General features: G+C 44.0%; 1 protein-coding gene across 2 annotated transcripts in view; it reads right to left on the reverse strand.

The window, feature by feature from the left end:
• The window catches only part of RMND1 (required for meiotic nuclear division 1 homolog), a 494724-nt gene that overhangs the window by 77562 nt on the left and 396876 nt on the right, over positions 1-20286 (reverse strand). For both annotated transcript variants that reach the window (XM_078673969.1, XM_078673970.1), the window contains one exon: positions 17942-18018. In XM_078673969.1, the coding sequence (XP_078530095.1) occupies positions 17942-18018 (77 nt within the window). The remainder of the gene's footprint in view (positions 1-17941; positions 18019-20286) is intronic.

Raw genomic sequence — 20286 nt, forward strand, 5'->3', positions numbered from 1 at the left:
CTTATTTTTGTTTTTTCGAACCGCCATCCGGGTTCTGCTGCTAGGGCCGCGGTTGATTAAAAGTCTTTGGGGTGCAGCTGACGACGTTAGGTCGGTAGTTCTGGTTGGTCCAAGGGAGTTGCCCTAGACTGACAGAAGCATCCCTTAGCAGAGGCAACCTACCACCGCGGGCAGCAATTTAGAGAGGATGGAGTTTCCCGATGTGGAGAGACCTGCCAAACAAGCGACCTTAAAGCGCAGACTGTGCAACGTGATGACAAGGAAAAACTTTTTAATATTGTGTATTTCCATGCTATTCAGTGTCATGGTATTTTTTAATAAGTTATGTTTTATTCTCTTTTCGTGTAACATTTGCACCCACTGCATCCCCCATACCTCCTCCCACTGTTTCTTCTCATTCTTTCCACCCTTTGCCTGACCACGTATCAAATAGGAGATTGGAGTTCATTAATAACTCCTTTGTTCAGTTGTTACACCAACACCAACTTGTAATGAACACAACTAACTGTTGGGTGTGCGGTCTTATGCCTCACACAACGGATAAAGGTATCCCCTATTTGGTCCTGCCATTTAGTCACAATGGTTCTGTATGGGCATATAGGACAATGTTCATATATGCACACGAAATCTACCCCCTACGTTCTGTGACAGACAATCCTAGGAAAAGTGCTCTAGTCAAGGGTATAGTAGACATGATTAAGGAAGGTATTTCTTATGAGACTATCCCGAGAGATGAGACACTAGTATACATAGGATGGAACATGACTGAATATGGAGCTACTCTGAGTGAGAAACAGCAAGCTAAGAGATCGTCCCCGATTTGGATTGTACCCCATCAGGGTTATCTGTGTCTGCAAGGTAATGGCACGAATCCCAGGGCTCAGTTAGGGAAGAGTGTCTGTGCTGAAACGTATGTTTTTGGATCTCAGACCTCCCCAGCGTTTTTAGCAGCTAAGGGTACTTATTTCATCTGCCACGATAGAGCCTATACATGGTTGCCCCCTGACTTTTCGGGCTCATGTTTTGTTTCCTTCCTGTTGCCTCCCACCTACACAGCAGCGGCAGACTACCACCGGACAAGGATAGTTAGAGGTGTTTTGAGTAAAGAAGACACTGCAGGTCAAGAATTTAGGGACTTTGCAAAAGGTTTTCTGCCGTTCTGGGGATCCATGGCTAACAGCAGGAACATTAGGCAATTGACAAGGGTAGTTGAGTCCACCGTGATTGAAACTACTGGTGCCCTTAGTAACTTGACTGCTGAGCTCCAGTCGGATCGACTTATGACCCTTCAGAACCGGGTCGCTTTAGATGTCATACTTGCAGACCAAGGTGGGGTATGCAGATTGATCCAATCTAGTTGATGCATCTTCATCCCTGATAACGCTCCAACAGTATACCAGGCCATCTCCAAACTACATAAGATTTCCGAATCTATTCATGTGGATAAAGGAGATTGGTCGTTAATGGGGTGGTTCTGGGAACTGATATCTGCCTGGGGATGGAAAATCCTGATGGTCATTGGGATGGTCTTAGCCATTCTTTTCCTGTTCTGTCTGTGCATACAGTGTGCTCCTGCAATATGTAGCCTCTGTGTTACATCATGTGTAAGGAAGCCTGTATCAAGAGATGAACTGAGCACTAGAATGATGTTACAGCAACATCTCAATGACTTTAGGAATATAGATCTGGACTCAGATTAACATGAGGATAGATTAATTGCCTATGTAAGGGCAAAAGGAGGGTTTGTGGTTCTGAAAATTCTGGATTCATGTAATCGTTCTGGACTCGAGAATTAAAACTTCGTCGAAACATGACGAATTTGGTATCAAAAGACCGAGAATGACGAGCACACCGTGTACATATATTTTCAGCATATTCGAGTAACGATTTCTCCTCGAAATCGTCATTATCGTCCAGAACCCTTGGCTTCCATTTTATATACTGCAGCCATCTTGTGTGTTGCCCTTTACATAGGCCTTAATCCAGCCAAATTCATTCCAGCAAGGACACGTACTCTTTAATCGACTTTCCTGTGACCTGTGCAAGTTGGAACCATTGCCCCAGGCCGAACTCGTTAGGTCAGTTCCCCTCCCAGTGGCCGAACAAGATAGCATCAGGGCTCAACAAACCATAAAACCATTTCAGCGCGCACACCTGCCGTATCTTGCTCACATCTACCTCTGCTCCTTTGCTTCACTTGCTTTATGGTGGGGAGGTGCCCGTTTTTATTGGGGGTCCACCGATATCTGATGAAATGTTGGGCCTTGCCGGGTGATTTGTTGTAGGCAGCACGAAGTGAAATATGGACATGTCATCATGACTCTGCTTTTTCTTTGTATTGGAAATATGTTAACGATTTACTTTACAACCAAGAATGTTTTGCCTGAAGCCTAAAATTGTGTATAAGAAGAGAAGCCTGATTTTGTAAATTCGAGCAGTCTCCTGAGAATATACTTCCCCGTGTGTTGTACTTCTAGGACACTTGTTACCTTGGTTTCAGCTAATAAATCGATCTTTGACTTCACCTAGAAGACTCCGAGTTTCTGTGGTCTGGATCAGGAAGAACCCGAGGTCTCTGGGTGTACCCTGACACCGCTGGGTTACCGGTGTCTGTGCCGGTTCTGAAAAACCCAGTACCTCAACAGGGGGATCAGATGGTGCAGGCTTACATTTTCTCAATCCAAGGAGGCCAGTCAGTTTCTGGAGAGCATCTCCACCAGGAAGGTGACGTAAAAGTCCACCTTGTGCAAGGCAGCTACACGTAGGATGACCGTGGTACACAGTGGTGTTGTCTGCTGGAAGAGCCCTAACAGGGATGTGGTGAAGCTCAGGGTCCCTGGGGGGCTCCATGGGGGAATCCCCAAGGATTGTCCGTAGGGTTTGAATAGACTAGCACATTGAAGTCCTCTGCTGGGAAGTAGGTGCTAGGGCTACCTGTATTGAATAAGACTCCGTTGACGGACCCTAAGGGGAAGTCACAAGAGGTGAGAGTAGAGGTGGAGGAGGAGGCAGTGGAAGAGGAGGTGGAGGGTTTAGAGTTTAATACTTAGACCCCGGCGCCGGTTGCAGAGTGTCCGTCCTGGAGCATCCTTGAAGGGGAGTTTGGCTTTTTAGGCAAAGTCTTTCCAGTGGCAGAGATCCTGCCTGCGTGGGGGTGGATAATAGTGAGATGCTGCCTTTCATCCAGCTCCTTTTGCAGCTTCTCAACAATGGGCTCTCAGAGTTTGCAGTTGATAGTCTCGGAGCCAGTGTTGGGTTCAGCGCGGATGGTGTTTTTTGGTTTCCACAAAGGCAAATGTTGGGCACTGAGATGTGGACTCCTGGGCTGAAAGGGGGTCGAGCCTCCTGACATGATCTCTTCTCTTCTCCCACGGCATGACTCTGTGCCGACCAGAGCCCTATGACAGTGGTGCACCTGGAGGTGGTGGTGGCTGAGGTGCAGGGCTTAAAGGGGTTAGAGCTCAGTTGCAAAGTGTAGCCGTTTGTGTGTATAGGAAGTCTGTGCTGAAGTGTGGGTATCGCCAAACTGAGGTACCTTAGTGTGGTACTGGTGCGAGGTCCAAGGTGGAGTAAAGAAGACAGGGCATCTTTGAGTGTCTCTTTCTCCTTTTCGGGCTCTGAGGAATCGGAACTGATGACCTGGTGACTAAGTTGATGGGCCAATACATCAGGTGACTCATTGAATTTCTTCTCTTTCATGTCGTATGGGTCTGCTTCGCTGAAGATGTCTGAGGGTACTTTCAGTGGCACTGAGGACATCTCTTGAAAGGAACCTGTTCCAGCACCCTCTGAACATCTTCATTCTCTGGCATCGATAAGGAAGATCTGTGGGCACCCAAGAGCCGAGTGGCCCAGTCCTAGATGATGATGTCCAACGTGGTGGAGCGAAGAAGAGTAGAAAAAGATGGAATGAGCACCAGAGTAGAACAACCATTCTAAGCAGAGGAAATGGAAGCAATGACCCCCGGGACCGCGACTGTCAGTGTGAAATGCATCGATACTGGTAGCAGCTTGGATACACATTCAAACCCGCTTGTGGAGAAAAACATATCTAACAATGGAGTCAGTGCCAATGCACGTTCACTACCAGAGAAGTGCTCACCGAGACATCATGACTCAAAAGACGTATTCAAATCAAAACAAGTAGCAACAGTGCAAGACCAACAGTCAATAGCAGGAGTATGCATGCAAGGGTATGCTGAGCATGGGCATCTAAAACTACACATGCTACACAAAAAACATGTAAACTGAGGGCAAATGCGCAGTGCTTGCAAAGCACTGACATGCCTCATCGGAGTGAATGCAACCAGAAAAACAGTATTCAATGTTCGTAAACTCAACTGGCAACTATGAAGTAGTTTGAATGGAGATACCATCAAAGAACTCAAAACCAAATTATGGTCCTATTGCGGCATGACAAATGGAGTAGGAGGAAATAGGTTAGTTAGTCTCTTAAAAAAATCGAATGACAAAGGGTGACTTAAATAGGGACAGCTAATCTGGAAGGCAGAGGTTTGTAGACATAGCTTCTTAGTATCCCTCAATGTTACCTACATTACAACCTTGTTGGGCTAACAAAAGTATGAACCTGGCCCTCGAGGAATCACCACGGCTATTGGCGCAAAAGGCAATAAACCGGTTCCATCTTCCAATACAGCTTTAGAGGAATCACGGCTAGCAGGAAAACAGAATCACTACCTCTGCTGGCAGATGAAATGAACGTAAGGTTCCCTGTTAAATCTCCAGCCTTGAAGGTTGAGGCGCTGGAGTTTGGGGTGCAGCATGTTCACCTCCAACTGGGAAAAAAGATCTCCCCTAAGAGGAAGACTTGTTTTGGTGAATTATCCTCAGTCTGCATTCCTGACAAAGAAGGAAACCCCACCACTCCTCCATGCTGGTTGACATACCACATTACAGTCATATTGTCTTTGTGCATGTGGACAGACTGACTGCGAATGGAATGGCTCTGGGCCCAGCGTAGGCCACTTTCTCTCTCAAAGCCACCTGACTCCCCTACGAGATGCTCCAGAGGAAATCATCCCACACATAAAAAGAAGAGCCAATCCAGTGACTCAGCTTAAACCTAAACATCACAATTGTTTAGTTTGGGCTTCAGATGCATATAGGCCAGCAAAGCAGTTTCAAAGTTTCTCCCAAAACACTCCTGCAAAGACAGTAGCAAAAGCAGTTATAAGAGTAAACATCAAATAATTTCAATCAGTGATTCTTTATCTCATCAGTAAATGATGAGCCAAAAAGAAATAACCAGAGATACAGTCACTTTCACCTCTGCAGAACTGGGTACAACAGAGACAGACTGGAAAGAAAGAAGGATTCACTTTGCACCTGGACTTCTGGCAGTAGCGCTCCAAAGACCCCTGCACAATGCTTGGGCGAGGTCGCTAGTTCAGAATTATTTGGTCTATCCACACATGCTAGCCTCCTAACCACACTTTCTGGTGTCCCATTAACAGGTGCTGCAGGTAGAGGGACTAGGATCATCAAGGTCATTCTGTTTCTTTAACAAAGTCAATGTCACCCATGGTAGAGCTGACCAACATTGAAAGGCAACAATTGCAGGAATGGTTACAGACACTTGTTCCAGATATTATTACTCAGTACAGGGGCCCTTCACCCACTGGAGATTTATATTCGTTCGGCCTTGGTCAAGGCATAGTGCATTGTTTTTCAGAGGCACCTTCACAATGAAGTGATCTGCAAAGCAGCCAACTCATCCTCTGCACACACTTTCTTTCTCTAAGTACCACCTGTGGCTCCAGAAAAGAGGCTGAGTTTCGCCAAAATATGTTGATGAACCTCTCTGGTTGAATCCTCTTAAACCCCAACTACTGTGTTCCTCCCATGATCTGTGTTATGCCTGGAACATTAGCAAGAGAAAAATAAAGGGGTGCTAACAACAAAGTAGTAGGTAAAAGTGATGTATTGCTGTTTCCTCTGTACTGTCAATTGTTCTGCCCATCCACTTCATTTACTAGAAAATGTGGTTAGCATTTGATTTCTATAAAAGTAGCCACAACAAAATAGAATTAACGAATGGAAACTGCACGCCATTTCACTGCAGTAGCTTTGCTGTCAGTTCCCTTCCTAAAGGAGCGTGTTAACAATAAAGAAAAGGAAGGAGTGAAGTAGTTCTGATGACGAAGAAGAACTTTTCATTATGGGAAAATGCATAGTATTTTAAAATAATGTTACTTTAATCGTTAAAAATTTAAAAAATACTGATTTGAAAGCAAAATGAAACAAGGACCAATAGAAACAATGAATTCTATGCCCGGACTAGAGGCAAAGATTTTGCATTCCCCCTTTTTTTAGACAAAATAACAAACACAAAAATAGAATAATAGCACTTGCAAATCAAATACGTTTCACAAAAGGTTTACAGTAATATTTCCTAAAACATGTGATCTAGTTTGCCAATGTCTTCCTGAAACATTCTCTCCATATTGTGCTCTTATTTGCTTGCTCTTAGCAGCCAGATATATGCTGTTATTCTCCCGTTTTATTTTAATAACGGGCCTTGAAACTAATGCAGCATTTATATAACACTGATGTATGCTTAATTAGACCATTTAAAGAGTTGTGAGGGACTGTGTTGTAGCACTCAGATGTCAAAACTGCCAGAATGCCAGCGAGCAGCCCGGGTTGACTTCCCAAAGTCCCCCCGCAAATGATGGTTCCACCCAAGTCCTGGAAGATGAAACTTTTTTCCCAACCAACATCTTCTGCCAGTCTAATGACTGGAGGCAAAAGCCTGATGGTAGCAGTGTTATCTTTTCATGACAGCAGGAGGACTCCAAATCTGGGAGTTATGTGAGGTCTTCCAACAGAGCCACACGGTTCCCAATTATTCCATCTCCCATGCTGAGCAAGTGAAATATTTTACTTTCCACACTCACTGGCTCAAGAAGAAACAATGGTCCATTATTGAAAACACCTTGTGGCTACAAACTGCAGTGCTCCAGGTTATTTAATTGGCCAATGTGGTGCTCGTCAGAAGAGTGGCAGAGAGAATTCGTGTCAAACCTCAAGGGATTTGTCCTACTGATTTTTAGCCATTCTTCACACCGTCGGTGAGTAAAAACAACATGCAGAGGATATATATTGAAGAAAACGCACAGAAAGTACATATTATTATTATTATGTAAAACCATTATGTTGGAAGGTGGATTATTTGTAGAGGTAAGTAGGCACCTACCACTAACAATAAGGCCACCAACGCAATATAAGGTCCAGACAAGGTCTCAATAAATTATTCACTTGCTCATCACTTGGTAACTGGCGACGAGCAGGCAGGCTTAACTTAGGAGACAGGTGTGTGTGAAGCATTTAAAAATAGCAATACATTATATAAGTAAGCCACAACACACAATAAAAATCCACAACCAATTTATAAAAATAGGAAATATTTTTATGATTAAAGTGAGACTAAAACAACAAAATCCAATATAGGGAACCGGAGCTATAAATGTTTAAAGAATAAACACTTTGTAGTGCTTAAAAACATATAGCATCAACTTGGGAGGGCTTGACTGGTATAAATTCAGTTTGAGGTCGACCGTGATGGAGCTCTGGTTGCATACACCAAGCAGGAGGCCACAGTCAAAATTTTACCTTTACACTTAGAAACTGTTCTGGAGGATTTTTTTTTTCAACATTGAGCAGGCCTCTACAGCAGGCCCGATTAACAGCAACTTTGTCAGCTTGGTTCAGAGGGAGCCCCCAGTCAACTCCTGGAAGTCTTGAGCTCCGGAGCCTTCAGTGGGAGTGGGTGCGAGGTAGTCGGCTTGACTTGCCAAGTTAGGTCAGTCACCTTATGGAGCTTTTTACAAAAGTTGCTCCTAACTTCTGGAACTTCTTCCTGAAGTTCCACTTTAGGGTTCAAAGTGTCCACAACACAAATCTAAGGTTCCAGAGTCTCTGAGTTCCCCCTCGGAAGCTGGGACTACATTTCCCACAATGCACCTAGCAAAATCCTTTAAAGACCACCGGACGCACTCCAAGCTGGAGACTTCTTTAGGGAGATGATGCAGGTGAGATCTCTTAACCTGTTGCTTTCAGGAAGTCCACTCCTTAATCCTTACTGAAGCGAGGTAAAGCCCTCAGGGCTGTAGTTCCAAGTGTGCAGCAGACACAGTCCTTAAGAGTACAAGCCTTTGGGATGCAGACCAGGGTTTCAGCAGGGCAGTCTTTCTTCACCTTGTAGTTTAGGGAAGCAGATCTGAGTTGCTATGCAGCTTTCACATATTTATTCAATGGTCTGGGATGGCAAGCAGGGAGGCACTCTTGACCAATGGGATACAGGGTGCCACCCAAAAGCATGACAGCATCCTCCAAAGTGTGGCATTTTCTTGTCTCACAAGCACTGCACTTTAAAATTCAAGATGGAAAATGTCTCTTCTTGGGAGTAAGAGCTGTCTAAACAAACCTACTGGTGTGGCTCATTTCCCTTAACAGTCCCATTCCAGACCTCCTGCAAATATCTAATTTCAGGGCTGCCATCAGGCTGTGGGATACAGGAAGAGGGGCTAGGCCAGGCTGGCATTTTTTACTGTCCTGCTCTCTTTGTAGCCCAGTTTGATTTACCAAGCCCACATCCTGGCCAGTTCTCTACAGCTGCAGAGCTCCTGCCACCAGATAACCTCTGAAGGCCACTTATCACCTCATCAAAGTAGTTTGGCTAAGCCTGTTAAGGGCTGGCCAATCAGGAGAGGCTGCTTGAATTTTGGCTCACAGTTCTATAACTTATTTTCTGTATTAGTTATGATAAATCCAACAGTGGCAAGTTGTTTAATCTATCATTTACACTCTTTCAAGTCCTATAAATATTATTTAACTCACTCCAGTCAACAGTTACGCTGTATTGCAGTGGTCCCATGTTAGACTATGGAGCTAAAAGTGCTACAAGGCGGGGGGAACGAAATTGGTAGTTTTTCCCTCACTAGGGCATATAAACATATTTTCAAATGTGCCTGCTTATTTTTACTTGGCACCCAACCCTGGGGGAATTTAGGGTAGACCTTAGGGGAGATTTATACGTAAAAATAAGGTAGTATTAGACTTTGGAAGAACATTTAAAGCTAAAGTCGAATGTGCATGTAATCCTAATTTAAAAGCAGCTTGCAAAGCAGGGCTGACTTCTAAAAGGACAACAGGCAACACAGCAGTGCACACTTATGTGCCTCAAAGCTGCTGTGCCTCTAACTCTACATGCCCTACCATATACCTGGGGCAGGTAGGTTGTCAGTGCCATTTGTAATTACACCTAATTACCATATACCTTTTTAATCAGAGCACTGGCCCAGGTCCTGGGTAGCAGGGCCCAGAAAGCAGTCAGAGTCAGTTACCACCAGTAGCCGTTAGAAAATTGGGCCATCGGGGTTAAAAGGATGACTTTCTCACACATTACATCATTAACACTCTCCCCAGTATGTGGTCAAAAGCTGAACTCCAATGATTTTTGCTTTGTTGGTGGATCAGGTGACATGACTGAACAAAGTTGGAGGTTGTGGACAGGTGCTTATAGATGGAGCTCTATATTTCGAGTCACAAAAGAAACCAATACTCAAGTAGGCCTCATGTTACTCTTGGGCTGGATGCAGAATGCAAATATCTCTTGGGCAATGCCAAATGTGCAATACCTGCAGAAAGTCGCAGATCAATAATTTTATTGGCTGTTTGTAAACTAGTAGATTTGGCAGTCTAAAACATTGGCAGTCTCCCAAAAATAACTTCTTGGCAATTGTTAAAGAAGTATATTAACACATTTGTACTTATCTTTGCAGCTGAGAAGAAGGCCAGTGATTTCTTTCAACAAAAGTTGCTTGAGGGGCCATTGCATTGTAGGGGAGGAGGAGATTTCCCGTAGGGCACACGTCTGAGTTTATTTTCCCATAGTTTAAGATCTTGTCTACATTGTGGTACTTCACAAAGCTCCTGTACATCAACCACTTAAAGATTGAAGATCTATCCAATATGATTTTCATGGCCCATGAGGCTTCTCAGCTTTGTATTCGGGTTGGAACAGAGTTTCAACAATGCCTGGGATTTGAGACCAACCGGGTTTGCATCCCCACAGAAGGACATCATTTCTGGCCTTAATCAATAGTTTTAGTGACTCAACACTGAAAAGTGCACAATTGGGTCAACGAAGAAAGTCCTCTCTGCTGACATAATCCAAAAAAGGGAAGTAGCAAGTACGGTGGATCTCCTACTGTGATCCATTCAAGTTATTAGTAAAGGGCCCTAAATAGTCACGGATGCCAAAAGATTAGGCTAGGGATCCAATTTTGCAAGGTCTTTACAAGAGGAAAAGGGTCCACAAATATGTTAATGTGAAAAGTTTAGATATCAACGGTCTGTAGCTTCTGGTAGGCTTTTCCATAGTAAGCTCTCTTGCGAAGGACAGGGTCAGATATTTCATTTGCTGCAGACTAACAAAGTGTCAATGGTGATATATGTCAAACATCTCAGCGGTAAAAGGTAAAAACTTCTGCCATACTTAGCCAATGATTTATGGCATTTTTGCCTTGTTCTGGAGAGCTCGAGCATTTCTTACAAACTACAGTCAGAGCAGACTGCATCAGAGGGTACTCAGATGATAATAGGCAAATGGGGTCCCTGTGTCAGAGACCTATTCGCACTGAGACTGAATTCCCTTCAGTCTTTTTTATCTGAAGATCAGATTTGGAAGCAGCACCAATTAATGCATTCTCTGAAGACTGGAACTTTGAGACCATTGACACACTGCCGTCATTCCTGATCATTCCCCTAATGTGGTACCCAAGTCAAAAGGCAGACAGTGTATGTGGTATTAGGGTCATCAATAAGCACCTCGCAAGCCTGCTTTGTTGGGATTCTCCATATCCCTGTTGAACTATCAGAATATTCTGGTGGCTACCTCAGGGGTAGAGATAACTTTTGATGCTACAAGACCTGGCATTATTGCTGAAGGCAATCTATTTCATGCAGCAGGAGTCAGGCATTAGGACAAATAAAAGATGCAGAGACTTGGTGTGGTTGGTGTAGACAGAGACCTTGACATCTTGAAGGCAGATGTAATAAAAATATTTTTTTCTGAACTGGCTGAAGGTAAGGCATACAGAAGAGTAAACAATTTGAAATTGGGAAGTTCAGATGGTCATACTTGTGACTGGTTTTCTAGTCGGGGAACACCCTTTGATGTAGCGGTTGCAGCTGAACTTTAGGCTTAAGTATCCCCCGGGACTTTGTACACCCATTTGTTGGGATGTTAAAAAAATAAAATAGTTTGCATATTTCAGAACTAGCTCTCTAATGATTACCCTTTCAAGAAGGCTGGTCTGTCAACTGCCAATCTTGTTGTCTTTCATCATGTTAGACTTCATCAGATGATCAGTGTTGGATTTGTACTCCAGAAAATGGTACTGTTTATAGTTTTAAGCAGAACTAATTTCAGTACTCTTTCTATCTGAGCGGAGTCTTTAGTATCACTATAAACTTTGAACAGAGGTTAGTGAACAAGTTACTTAAGTTCGGTAACAATATATCTGTAATAGACATAGATTAGTTATAAGTTCCTTACCTTGTGAATTACCCCCAGGCATAGACTGGATCTGGAGAATTATTCCATCAGCAGTAACGCTCCGCGTCGAAAGGTGCTTCGGTCGGCTCCGCGTTCGTCATCTGTGTTGTGGTCGCTGGGATGACGTAGCGGCAGCTACTTAGACACTGCCCTTGTGCGCTGACATCAGTTCTGTACACGACTTTCCATGCCGGAAGCGCAGAGACATGCAAGACATTGACCACTGGTGTGCAAAACCAGGGCCCTGAAAAGAAAATCCTTAACCCTAGAAGTCAGTTCGCAGAACGGGGAGGATGGGTGGGGCGGTAACGAATCTATAACTAATCTATGTCTCTTACAGATATATCGTTACCGAAGGTAAGTAACTTGTTCATCTGAAAGAGACAATTAGTTATAGATTCCTTACCTTGTGAATAGATACCCCAGCAATACCAACCACAGAGGTTGGTCTGCAAACCAAGTTCACACCAGAAAGTCCTGGAGAAAAGAACAGCCAAAGAAGCTGTCTCTCCGGACTTGGCTGTCCAGGCCGTAGTGTTTCGTGAATGTGTGCAGAGATGCCCACGTCGCTGCCGTCCCAAAGCAGTGGTAGCTGTTGACACTCTGGTGCAATGGGCGCGAGGAGACAACATGCCAAGGTCTGGGGAGGTATCCAGGCCACTGGCTTCCCTCAGCTCCTCTCTACAGTCCGGGTCATAATCCAACTGCTCTGTCGAAGGGTCTCCAGACCCAACCCAATCCGCTTCACCTTCCTCTGGTTGGCAATCTGGCCTTAAAGAAATACCAGGGTAGAACAAGGGCACAAAAGTATCAGTCGGCACTGGATCCGGTGTCGGTCGACGCAGGTCCGGCTCCGTGTCCACATCAGGATGGAGGCCGGGGTCAAAGCTTGTTGGGGACACAACCGGCGTCTGCTACGGATGCAGTGCCGGTGGAATCGGTGCCGGGGGATGTGTTACAAGGTCGACCGGCACCGATCCGGATCCAGGCCTGGATCCAAGGGGACCCTGCGGTGTTGGAGCCGCTGGCGTCGAAGGCCCAGAGCCCCCAGACGAGTCCGTGGGGCCCGAAGGCGGGCCAGCGGAGTCGGGCTGCCCAAAGATGGCATGCATCGCTTCGTAAAAGCTTTGAAGCTGGGCAGGGGCCGCTATTGTCTTGGGAAGGGAGGATAACTCGACCCAGCAGGCTCCGCACGCAAAGCAGCGGGAGGGGCACGCCCGCATCCCTCGTCGCAACGGACGGGGAGAAATCCAAGCTCAACTATGCTTCTTCGACTTCTTCTTGTGCTTTGACTTACCTGAGGAGTATGAAGACTTGAAGAAGACCTGTGGTGGTGGCTCCGTGACCGGTCTCTCGTCCTCCCAAGCGACCGAGACCTTGAACGGCAAAGAGCCGACTGCAGGGCATCGAGAAGCTTTCGGGACTGCTCCAGCAAAGACTTCAGATTCATGGTTCGGCAGTCGGAATACGACTTGGAGTCGTGGTCATGTTCTAGGCAAAACAGGGACACGCAGTGCAGATACGTCACTGACCTCAACTGTCGGCAGGAACCGCAAGCCTTGAAATCGGGCATCCCTACGCGCACCAGGGGTCGAGGACTCAAAACGGTGTCGACAAAAGTCAGTCAAAAAGTGACTGGAGGTACCACTCTCTCGGGATCTGCGCTGGCTGGCACGGAAAAAGAACTGACGTCAGCGTGTGAGGGCGGTGTCTAAGTAGCTGCCGCGACGTCATCCTGGCGACCACAACGCCGAACGTGGAGCCGTCGACGCCACCTTTCGATGCGTAGGGGTACTGCTGATGAAAAAATGCTTCGGATACAGTCCGACGCTTGGGGATAATTCACAAGGTAAGGAATCTATAACTAATTGTCTCTTTCAGATATACAGGTTTACGAGGTTGTTGCCAAACAAGTTAGGAGCAGGGAGCTCATTAGTTTTAGGAAACCTTTTACTTCTCTATCTTCCCCAAGGCTGGATTGTGTACAATGGTAGACAAAGTGGACTTCTTTTTACATGATTTCGTTTGCCTGAGGATAGGGCAGCCCCTTTCCGTGGGCATGGTGCCCTTGCACAACTAAGAAGTGGGGAAAAAAGAGGGGGCCCAGCTTCAAGAGGAAAAATCCCTTTTCTGGCCAGAAAAATCTCTAGGGCAAGAGGACTGGAGATGGAAGCAGGTCAGAGATGATCGAAATACCGATGTTGCGATCTGGCACTACACAGCAGGAGCGGCCTTAGGCATGTGCAAGCTGTGCACCTGCACAGGGACACCAAACCCCAGGGGCCACTACGCCAATATATATCCTTAATATAATAATCCCCTGAGGATGGATACATATTTGCGTGGCGGCCGCTGGCAGGGATTTGGCAGCCTCCGGCTCTATTCCACTTCCAGACACTCTGACACCCCCCTCTTCACTGGCCCCACCCGGACCCCCTCTTCTGGGGCACCCTACCTACACTCCCTGCCCAGGGCCGCCATGAGCCTAGAGCCACTCCTGTACACAGCTCTAGAGAGGCACACAGATGTAGAGCAACCAGTACTGAAAAGTGAAACAGTAACATCCTGGGTGTTGAAAAAGAAGCAAAAATCAGAAGAAAAAAAATACAGCCATTGGGGGGGACAAAGAAACAAATGAAAAATACCTTATCTACAGTGCAACGGACCCTGGCGTGCTCTCCCTGCACTGGCCAGAAGGGACCGCAGTGCCCAGGAGTATAACTGCCTTATTTGCATCCCCCACACCTTTCTGCCGATAACCCCTATTCTGAGAGGCAGGCCACTGTGGCATAGGTCTTCAGAGACTCTGCCATCAGACCCGACAGTTTGCTGTAAAAGAGAGATTGTCACAGGGCAAAGTTAAAGGGGGAAACAGCACCGGAGGGACAGATCAAAACAATCACACGCACTCACATGGAGTTGTTAGATTCCCCCAAAAAACTTTTTATAACCATGACTACTTGGTGCATGCGTATGCAGTTGGATACCTGACTAAATTTTCATATGTGTAAGCTTGCCTGAGCTCATTACTTCGTTGGGCGTATTCACTTGCAGTTTCCGATTTGATTAAAAAAAAAACATTGAAAAAAAGAATGTCACAAGAAAAACATGTTCATATTTTTCAACAAAGAACCTGTATTCTGCCATAACAGCTTTTCTCATTGGAAGCAAAATGACAAGATGAGTTAGATCATAAAAAACAATGAAACTGTGACTCAGCATATCACAATCCACGTCAGCATACTGCGCGTGGATTTTGCAGTCACGGATGGCAAAGCTTGGAATACCAAGGTACCTAAGGCCCTGAATGAGTAGGATAGACTTTCCGGACTGTGCACAAATCCTGGGGAATCACATTTTATCAGGTGCATTTAAACTCCAGGTACTCAGAATCAGGGCCTAAGTCTAACAAAAGATAGTAAATGGCAGGTATGTGCCCCTTATGCGGCAGGAGCCTAAAAAGCCAAAACCCCATATCAGCAGTGTGAACTTTTTGGGAACCGCATACATTAATTCCTTAATTGTAAGTATCTATGTTGGTACGATACTGAATTTCACTTGAAATGCTAAAAGGGGGTGTCAAGCTCTCCAAGAATACTTTGTCCGTTCATTCCTTTTCAACTTAAGTAAGGTCAGCCCACAGACCTTGGTTGCCCCACAAAGGAACCCAAAAAGGTTAATTTGTAATATTTATGGGTTGTGTTTTACTAAATCTAATATACTCATTAGAAATAATCAGTTCATAACACATTGAAACAAGTCCAGAAATCTCCACAAATACATAGTGTAATTAAATTGTACGTGGGATGGGGGCATGGCCGGCTGCAGGTCAAGATGGCTGTGAAGGCCTAGCATTCTCCTGCTGACTCATTTCTCTGACCCTGCTGACTGTTTGGGCTCTTGTGATAGGAGGCCTAATTCTAGGAGCGTGTATCGAAGAAGCAGCCAACCTCCACCCCCTGGTCTTGGTTTGCAGGTGGGAGGTTTGAGAGAGGTGAGTGGAGAAGCACTGTTCCAGTATCCGGTGGCTGTCCTGGAGGCATAACTGACACTGCTCCCTGAGTGTGTGCCCAAGGGTGTGGAGGAGTGTGGTCTATATCCGGTGAAGGGAGTCCTGCCATCACCCTCCCCCACAGCATCTGCATCACAACTGCAACTTACTTGATTATACAGCCCCCACAAGCATTTTTGATTGATCCCTGCTATGATGGAAAGTAAGAAATATAATGAGGACTTTTTCAAGACACAAGCCTCAGGCACAAAGAGGAATCAGAAGGTATAAGATGGTGACTTCCCTGATGATACACAACTGAGTAAAGAGAGTATATTGCTGAGGTCCATGAATGACCAGCCTGAGGAGTTGGTGCATGCATGGGTTATCTAGGAGGCTGAGATGAAAGCAGTGGAACACAAAGTTGAGAGCTTGTCAATTAACGTGGTTCAATATCCATGGTATGGTGAGTGACAACCAGGATGCGAATAACTCCCCTGGTGAATTCACAGCTTTAAAGACTGTGTAATTTGTAGAGTTAAACACAAGTGCAATGCGTTTGAAAATCAGTGGCATGGTTTTTGGTATCCAACAAATCGAAGAGGGTAAAAGGGAGAGGCAGGCAGCTGCTCCTCTTGCTGGACTCTAGCTCTAAAACTTTAGCAAGGAAGAAAGTTAATAGAAATCAAGGTTGTTTTGGAGGCTAAATGCTTTCAAATTCAAGCTTTTATTCTTATTCATTGAAAGAGTTATGATTTTAGCCAGACAAATGCTCAGAAATCTCCTCTAATAGACTTGGATGATTGAGCGGTGACATTGGGGGTACCCTTTGGGTTAGCTCTGAGTTCATGTTTCCTTTTCATTAGTTCCCTCAGACGATGTAGGTGGAAAATTGTATTTATTGGTCTGACATGAGTGGTTATTGCTGCTCCTTCTGAGTGGATGGGGTGGTGAAAGAGAGCTTATTTTGCTATCAACATTGTCCTCTGTCTACAGAGTAATCTGGTTAGTCCCTCTGTCCCCTGTCTTGTTTATTCTGCTCTTATCTGTTTTGACTTATGTGATATACATGCTATATTAGGATTGTATTTTTAAATTCGAAAACTTGGTAAATACTGTTTAAAAAGTGAATGTAGATTGTAGAAGAACGTCAGGAAGACGGTTTTTCATGAGAAAATAATGATTTCTTTCTCACACATTTTCTCTTTGTCAAAAAAGAGAGAGCTGCTAGATACATTAGATAATATGTGCTAAAAAGGGAAGTGAAGTGATCATAATTATCATACCTTACATAAACAATTGCAGAAATTGAAGTTGTCCAATTACTCGATGTTTTTACATGACAAAGGTGTAGCATAAAGGTTCTCAGACTAAGAATATGTGACCCAATCTAGTAAAGGTAGTAACTGATTAGGCCACTGGATTTATACGCAGATGAAGAACTAAATTATGCAGCAAGAAAAATCAAACAATGAGGCATATGTTACACATTTTGTGGTAGCATTATTTCACTAGTTTGCCATTTTAAGACACATTAATAATGTCTTGGGAATTGTTTTACCCTATTACTATCAGTGTAAGATCCATGAAGCATTCAGCTACGAAATGGTGACAAGTCAATGCGTGCAATGGTCCAGCAACCAAGCATCACTATGTAATAACGTATAAGCTGCTTGAGCTAGCAACGAACAAACTTTGATTTTTGCTGATATCTGCAAATTATGCAGCATATGGTGGATTATGTGGCATCTGCAATACATACATCGTTATGTATAATGGCCATGGAATTACACAATTCTAGTGACCCTGGCTATGATTAAACCTCAGAAAAGATATAATAATCTTGTAAAGAAATTATTGGCAGTAGTAGGATTTGTGACAACTGTTTGAGGAATCTTTCAGAACTGATTTCTGATAACTTTACTGCAACTCAAAGCTGTTGACAGTCTAGGGATTAGGAAAGAGATTGTCCTGGGGAACAATTGCAGCAAGACGTGTTAGAAGGTGGAGGTGAAGTTTGTTCCCCTTTACTCTTTGCCACGACGCAGTGACTGCCTTGAGGCAATGTCGTTTTACATTCAAAGGGACCTGCTTTAAAGTCACATTTACAGTCAAAGTGGCCTGGTGGCTGAGGGACAAGAGCTCTGCCTCATGGAAGGTGTCTAACGGCCACTGGGACAGTCTATGCTTTAGCTAGCTGCTTTGATCCACATAAGAAACGTTCCATTAACTTCTGTTTCAGATGCCTCTGTTTAAGACAAGGTCTACATAACAGTCCATAATATTGTCATTGATCAGACATCTCGGCCTCAATTCAATCTCGCATTTCAACCTAATTTGATCGAATGGCATATACATAAAGATTTTACCTTAATGCAAAAAGCTCTCCGATTTTCTGCATTACATCATCATGTGAAAGTTTCACCCTTTTTCTTGCTTTTAACATCTGTAAGAAATTTAAAATTCAATTAAAAATATTTATTAAGATTAATCTGAAATCTAATAATTTGTTCAGTGTTCGTGCCTTGCAATAGACACAGTATAAATGATTATTTACAATCACTAGGGCACTCATAACGAGTGGCAGAATTTCCTGGAGCAATAACTCTGGTGGAATTTCACCAACTAAAATTTTAAGGGTCTCCGTGCTTTGGAGGGTCTGCAAACTCCGGGACATAATTCCGAGCCTGAAGACACCCAAACCATGGGTTGTGAGCAGCAGTTCCTCATGGATAAGCTGAAACCTGACCACACCCCAGCCACCCAGCCACACAACCTTAAACAATCCTCCTGCCATTCGGACTATTCCTTTGACACTTTCCACCTGCTTCCGGGAAGACACGCTCGGAAAAGGACCCAATATTTGCCGTTATTCCCCATTTTGGAAGAAGAGTTGTAATTGCCTAACTCACAAAGTCTGACCACCTGGTAGCTCCGTAGTCACATTCCAACACCTCTTAACACCATCAGCGCGGTCATGACGAGCTCAGCTCGTCATGAGTGTACGAGAGGTGTACCTCATGACGAGCTGAGCTCGTCATGAGCGTCGAAGGGGTTATTGAGGGCCCTAGTACTTAGTTTAGCCAATGATGGAGCAAGGTGGAAACAACATTTTTTGTATACCCCTTGTAAAATTAATTTTCCGAAACAATAATATGTACTAAACGTGTGGTTTTGAAATTAACCAACATAGAATAGAATGCACACACACAAATACACGTGGGATATTAATTTGCATGAAATTGCCAAGCATAATTTACTAATTTGTCGTATACTGTGTCATAAAGGGTATGCGTTTGTCGTAATCTAATTGAAAATTGCATGAATGTGCTTTTTGTCTGTTTATTTGTGGCATAAATTATGAAAATTGATAAGTAAAAACATGCATATGTGTTGCTTAAAAGTTAGGTAAATATTAACTGGGATATTATTAGAAGGGGGAGGTAAACAGAAAGGCTTTATTTCCTACATTTACGTTTATTTGTGTTTGTGTCTATAATAGTTCCTAAATTGAGGCCTGTGTGAGCAAACAAAATGGAAACTGACTGTAATTCCGAGGTGGCGGTCTAAGCACGCATGCGCCAACTGGAGATGCGAGGTGCCTGTGCCTGAGCAGTATGGGTCAAGGACAGCGTGGCCTGCCTCATGGAGCACATGCCAAATTTTGTTGAAGTCAGCAAGTTAACTCGTGGGAATGGGACACCAAATAACAATTTAAAGGACACTTCGAAGGAAGTGAAAATGTGAACAATACACCACTATTTTTCCAGTCATTAGGATGACTTTGCATAAATCGAACAGTAAAGCGATGAGGTGATGCTCATCCAACTCTAGATTGACCAATCACGAACATTTCAAGACATAAGAATTACGAATTTAGATAGATAAGTTAGTGAAAAAGGGTATAAAAGAGGACATTTGGGATATTGAAATAAGCTTGCTTTTCGACCTGATATTTGCACCCCGAGATGCTGTCAGTCTGCGCAATTTTTTTCTTATGGCGCAGGGACTTTGACATTTTTCTGAACTTTAACTTTTGAATGGGTGCGAAGTCCTATGAGAAGGGAACAGCGAGAGAGATAGAGAGAGGTGTTTCTTTGGGAACTATTTTGTTTTTGTGCTGATGTCGGCGTTCCTACATTTCGGTAATATAGGTTTTCTTATTTTTCTAAACTCTCATGCTTAAAATAAATGTTCTGAATTTAACCTTTCTTTCAGGATTATTAATGCATAACTGAATTATTTCCTTTAAGAAAAAACATAGAGATCATGCTAGGAGATTTAATCTCTAATTAAAAATTAAATAAATGGAGAATTAAGCAGGTCTTGTTGTCCTTTAGTTAACTTTTACTAGCTGATCCATCGAAATAAATGAATAGTGGGGTGTTTAAATCTTTTCTTTAGAAAAACCATGGTATTAAAATAAACTGCAGTTATAAATAATGTATACATTTTAAGTTTAGGCTCTCCACTATAGCACTGCGGCTCTCCATTTTGGTCTCCACTGAATCCTCGGAGTAGAATAAATGTGTGAGTGAATGAAAGGTAAGAGGTATGGGCCCAGTTGTGAGAAGATAGTGAATAATTCATTGGGTTAAGGTGATGGTTTATGAAGAATTCTTGGAGCTGCGCTGCACCAGTAATTCTTGGTAGCAGAGCATAGGTTGCTATAGGTTGACTAGGATATAAGATGTGTAGAGTGGAATATATGGAA

Source organism: Lissotriton helveticus, chromosome 1_1 (assembly GCF_964261635.1).
Source record: "Lissotriton helveticus chromosome 1_1, aLisHel1.1, whole genome shotgun sequence".
NCBI lineage: Eukaryota > Metazoa > Chordata > Amphibia > Caudata > Salamandridae > Lissotriton > Lissotriton helveticus.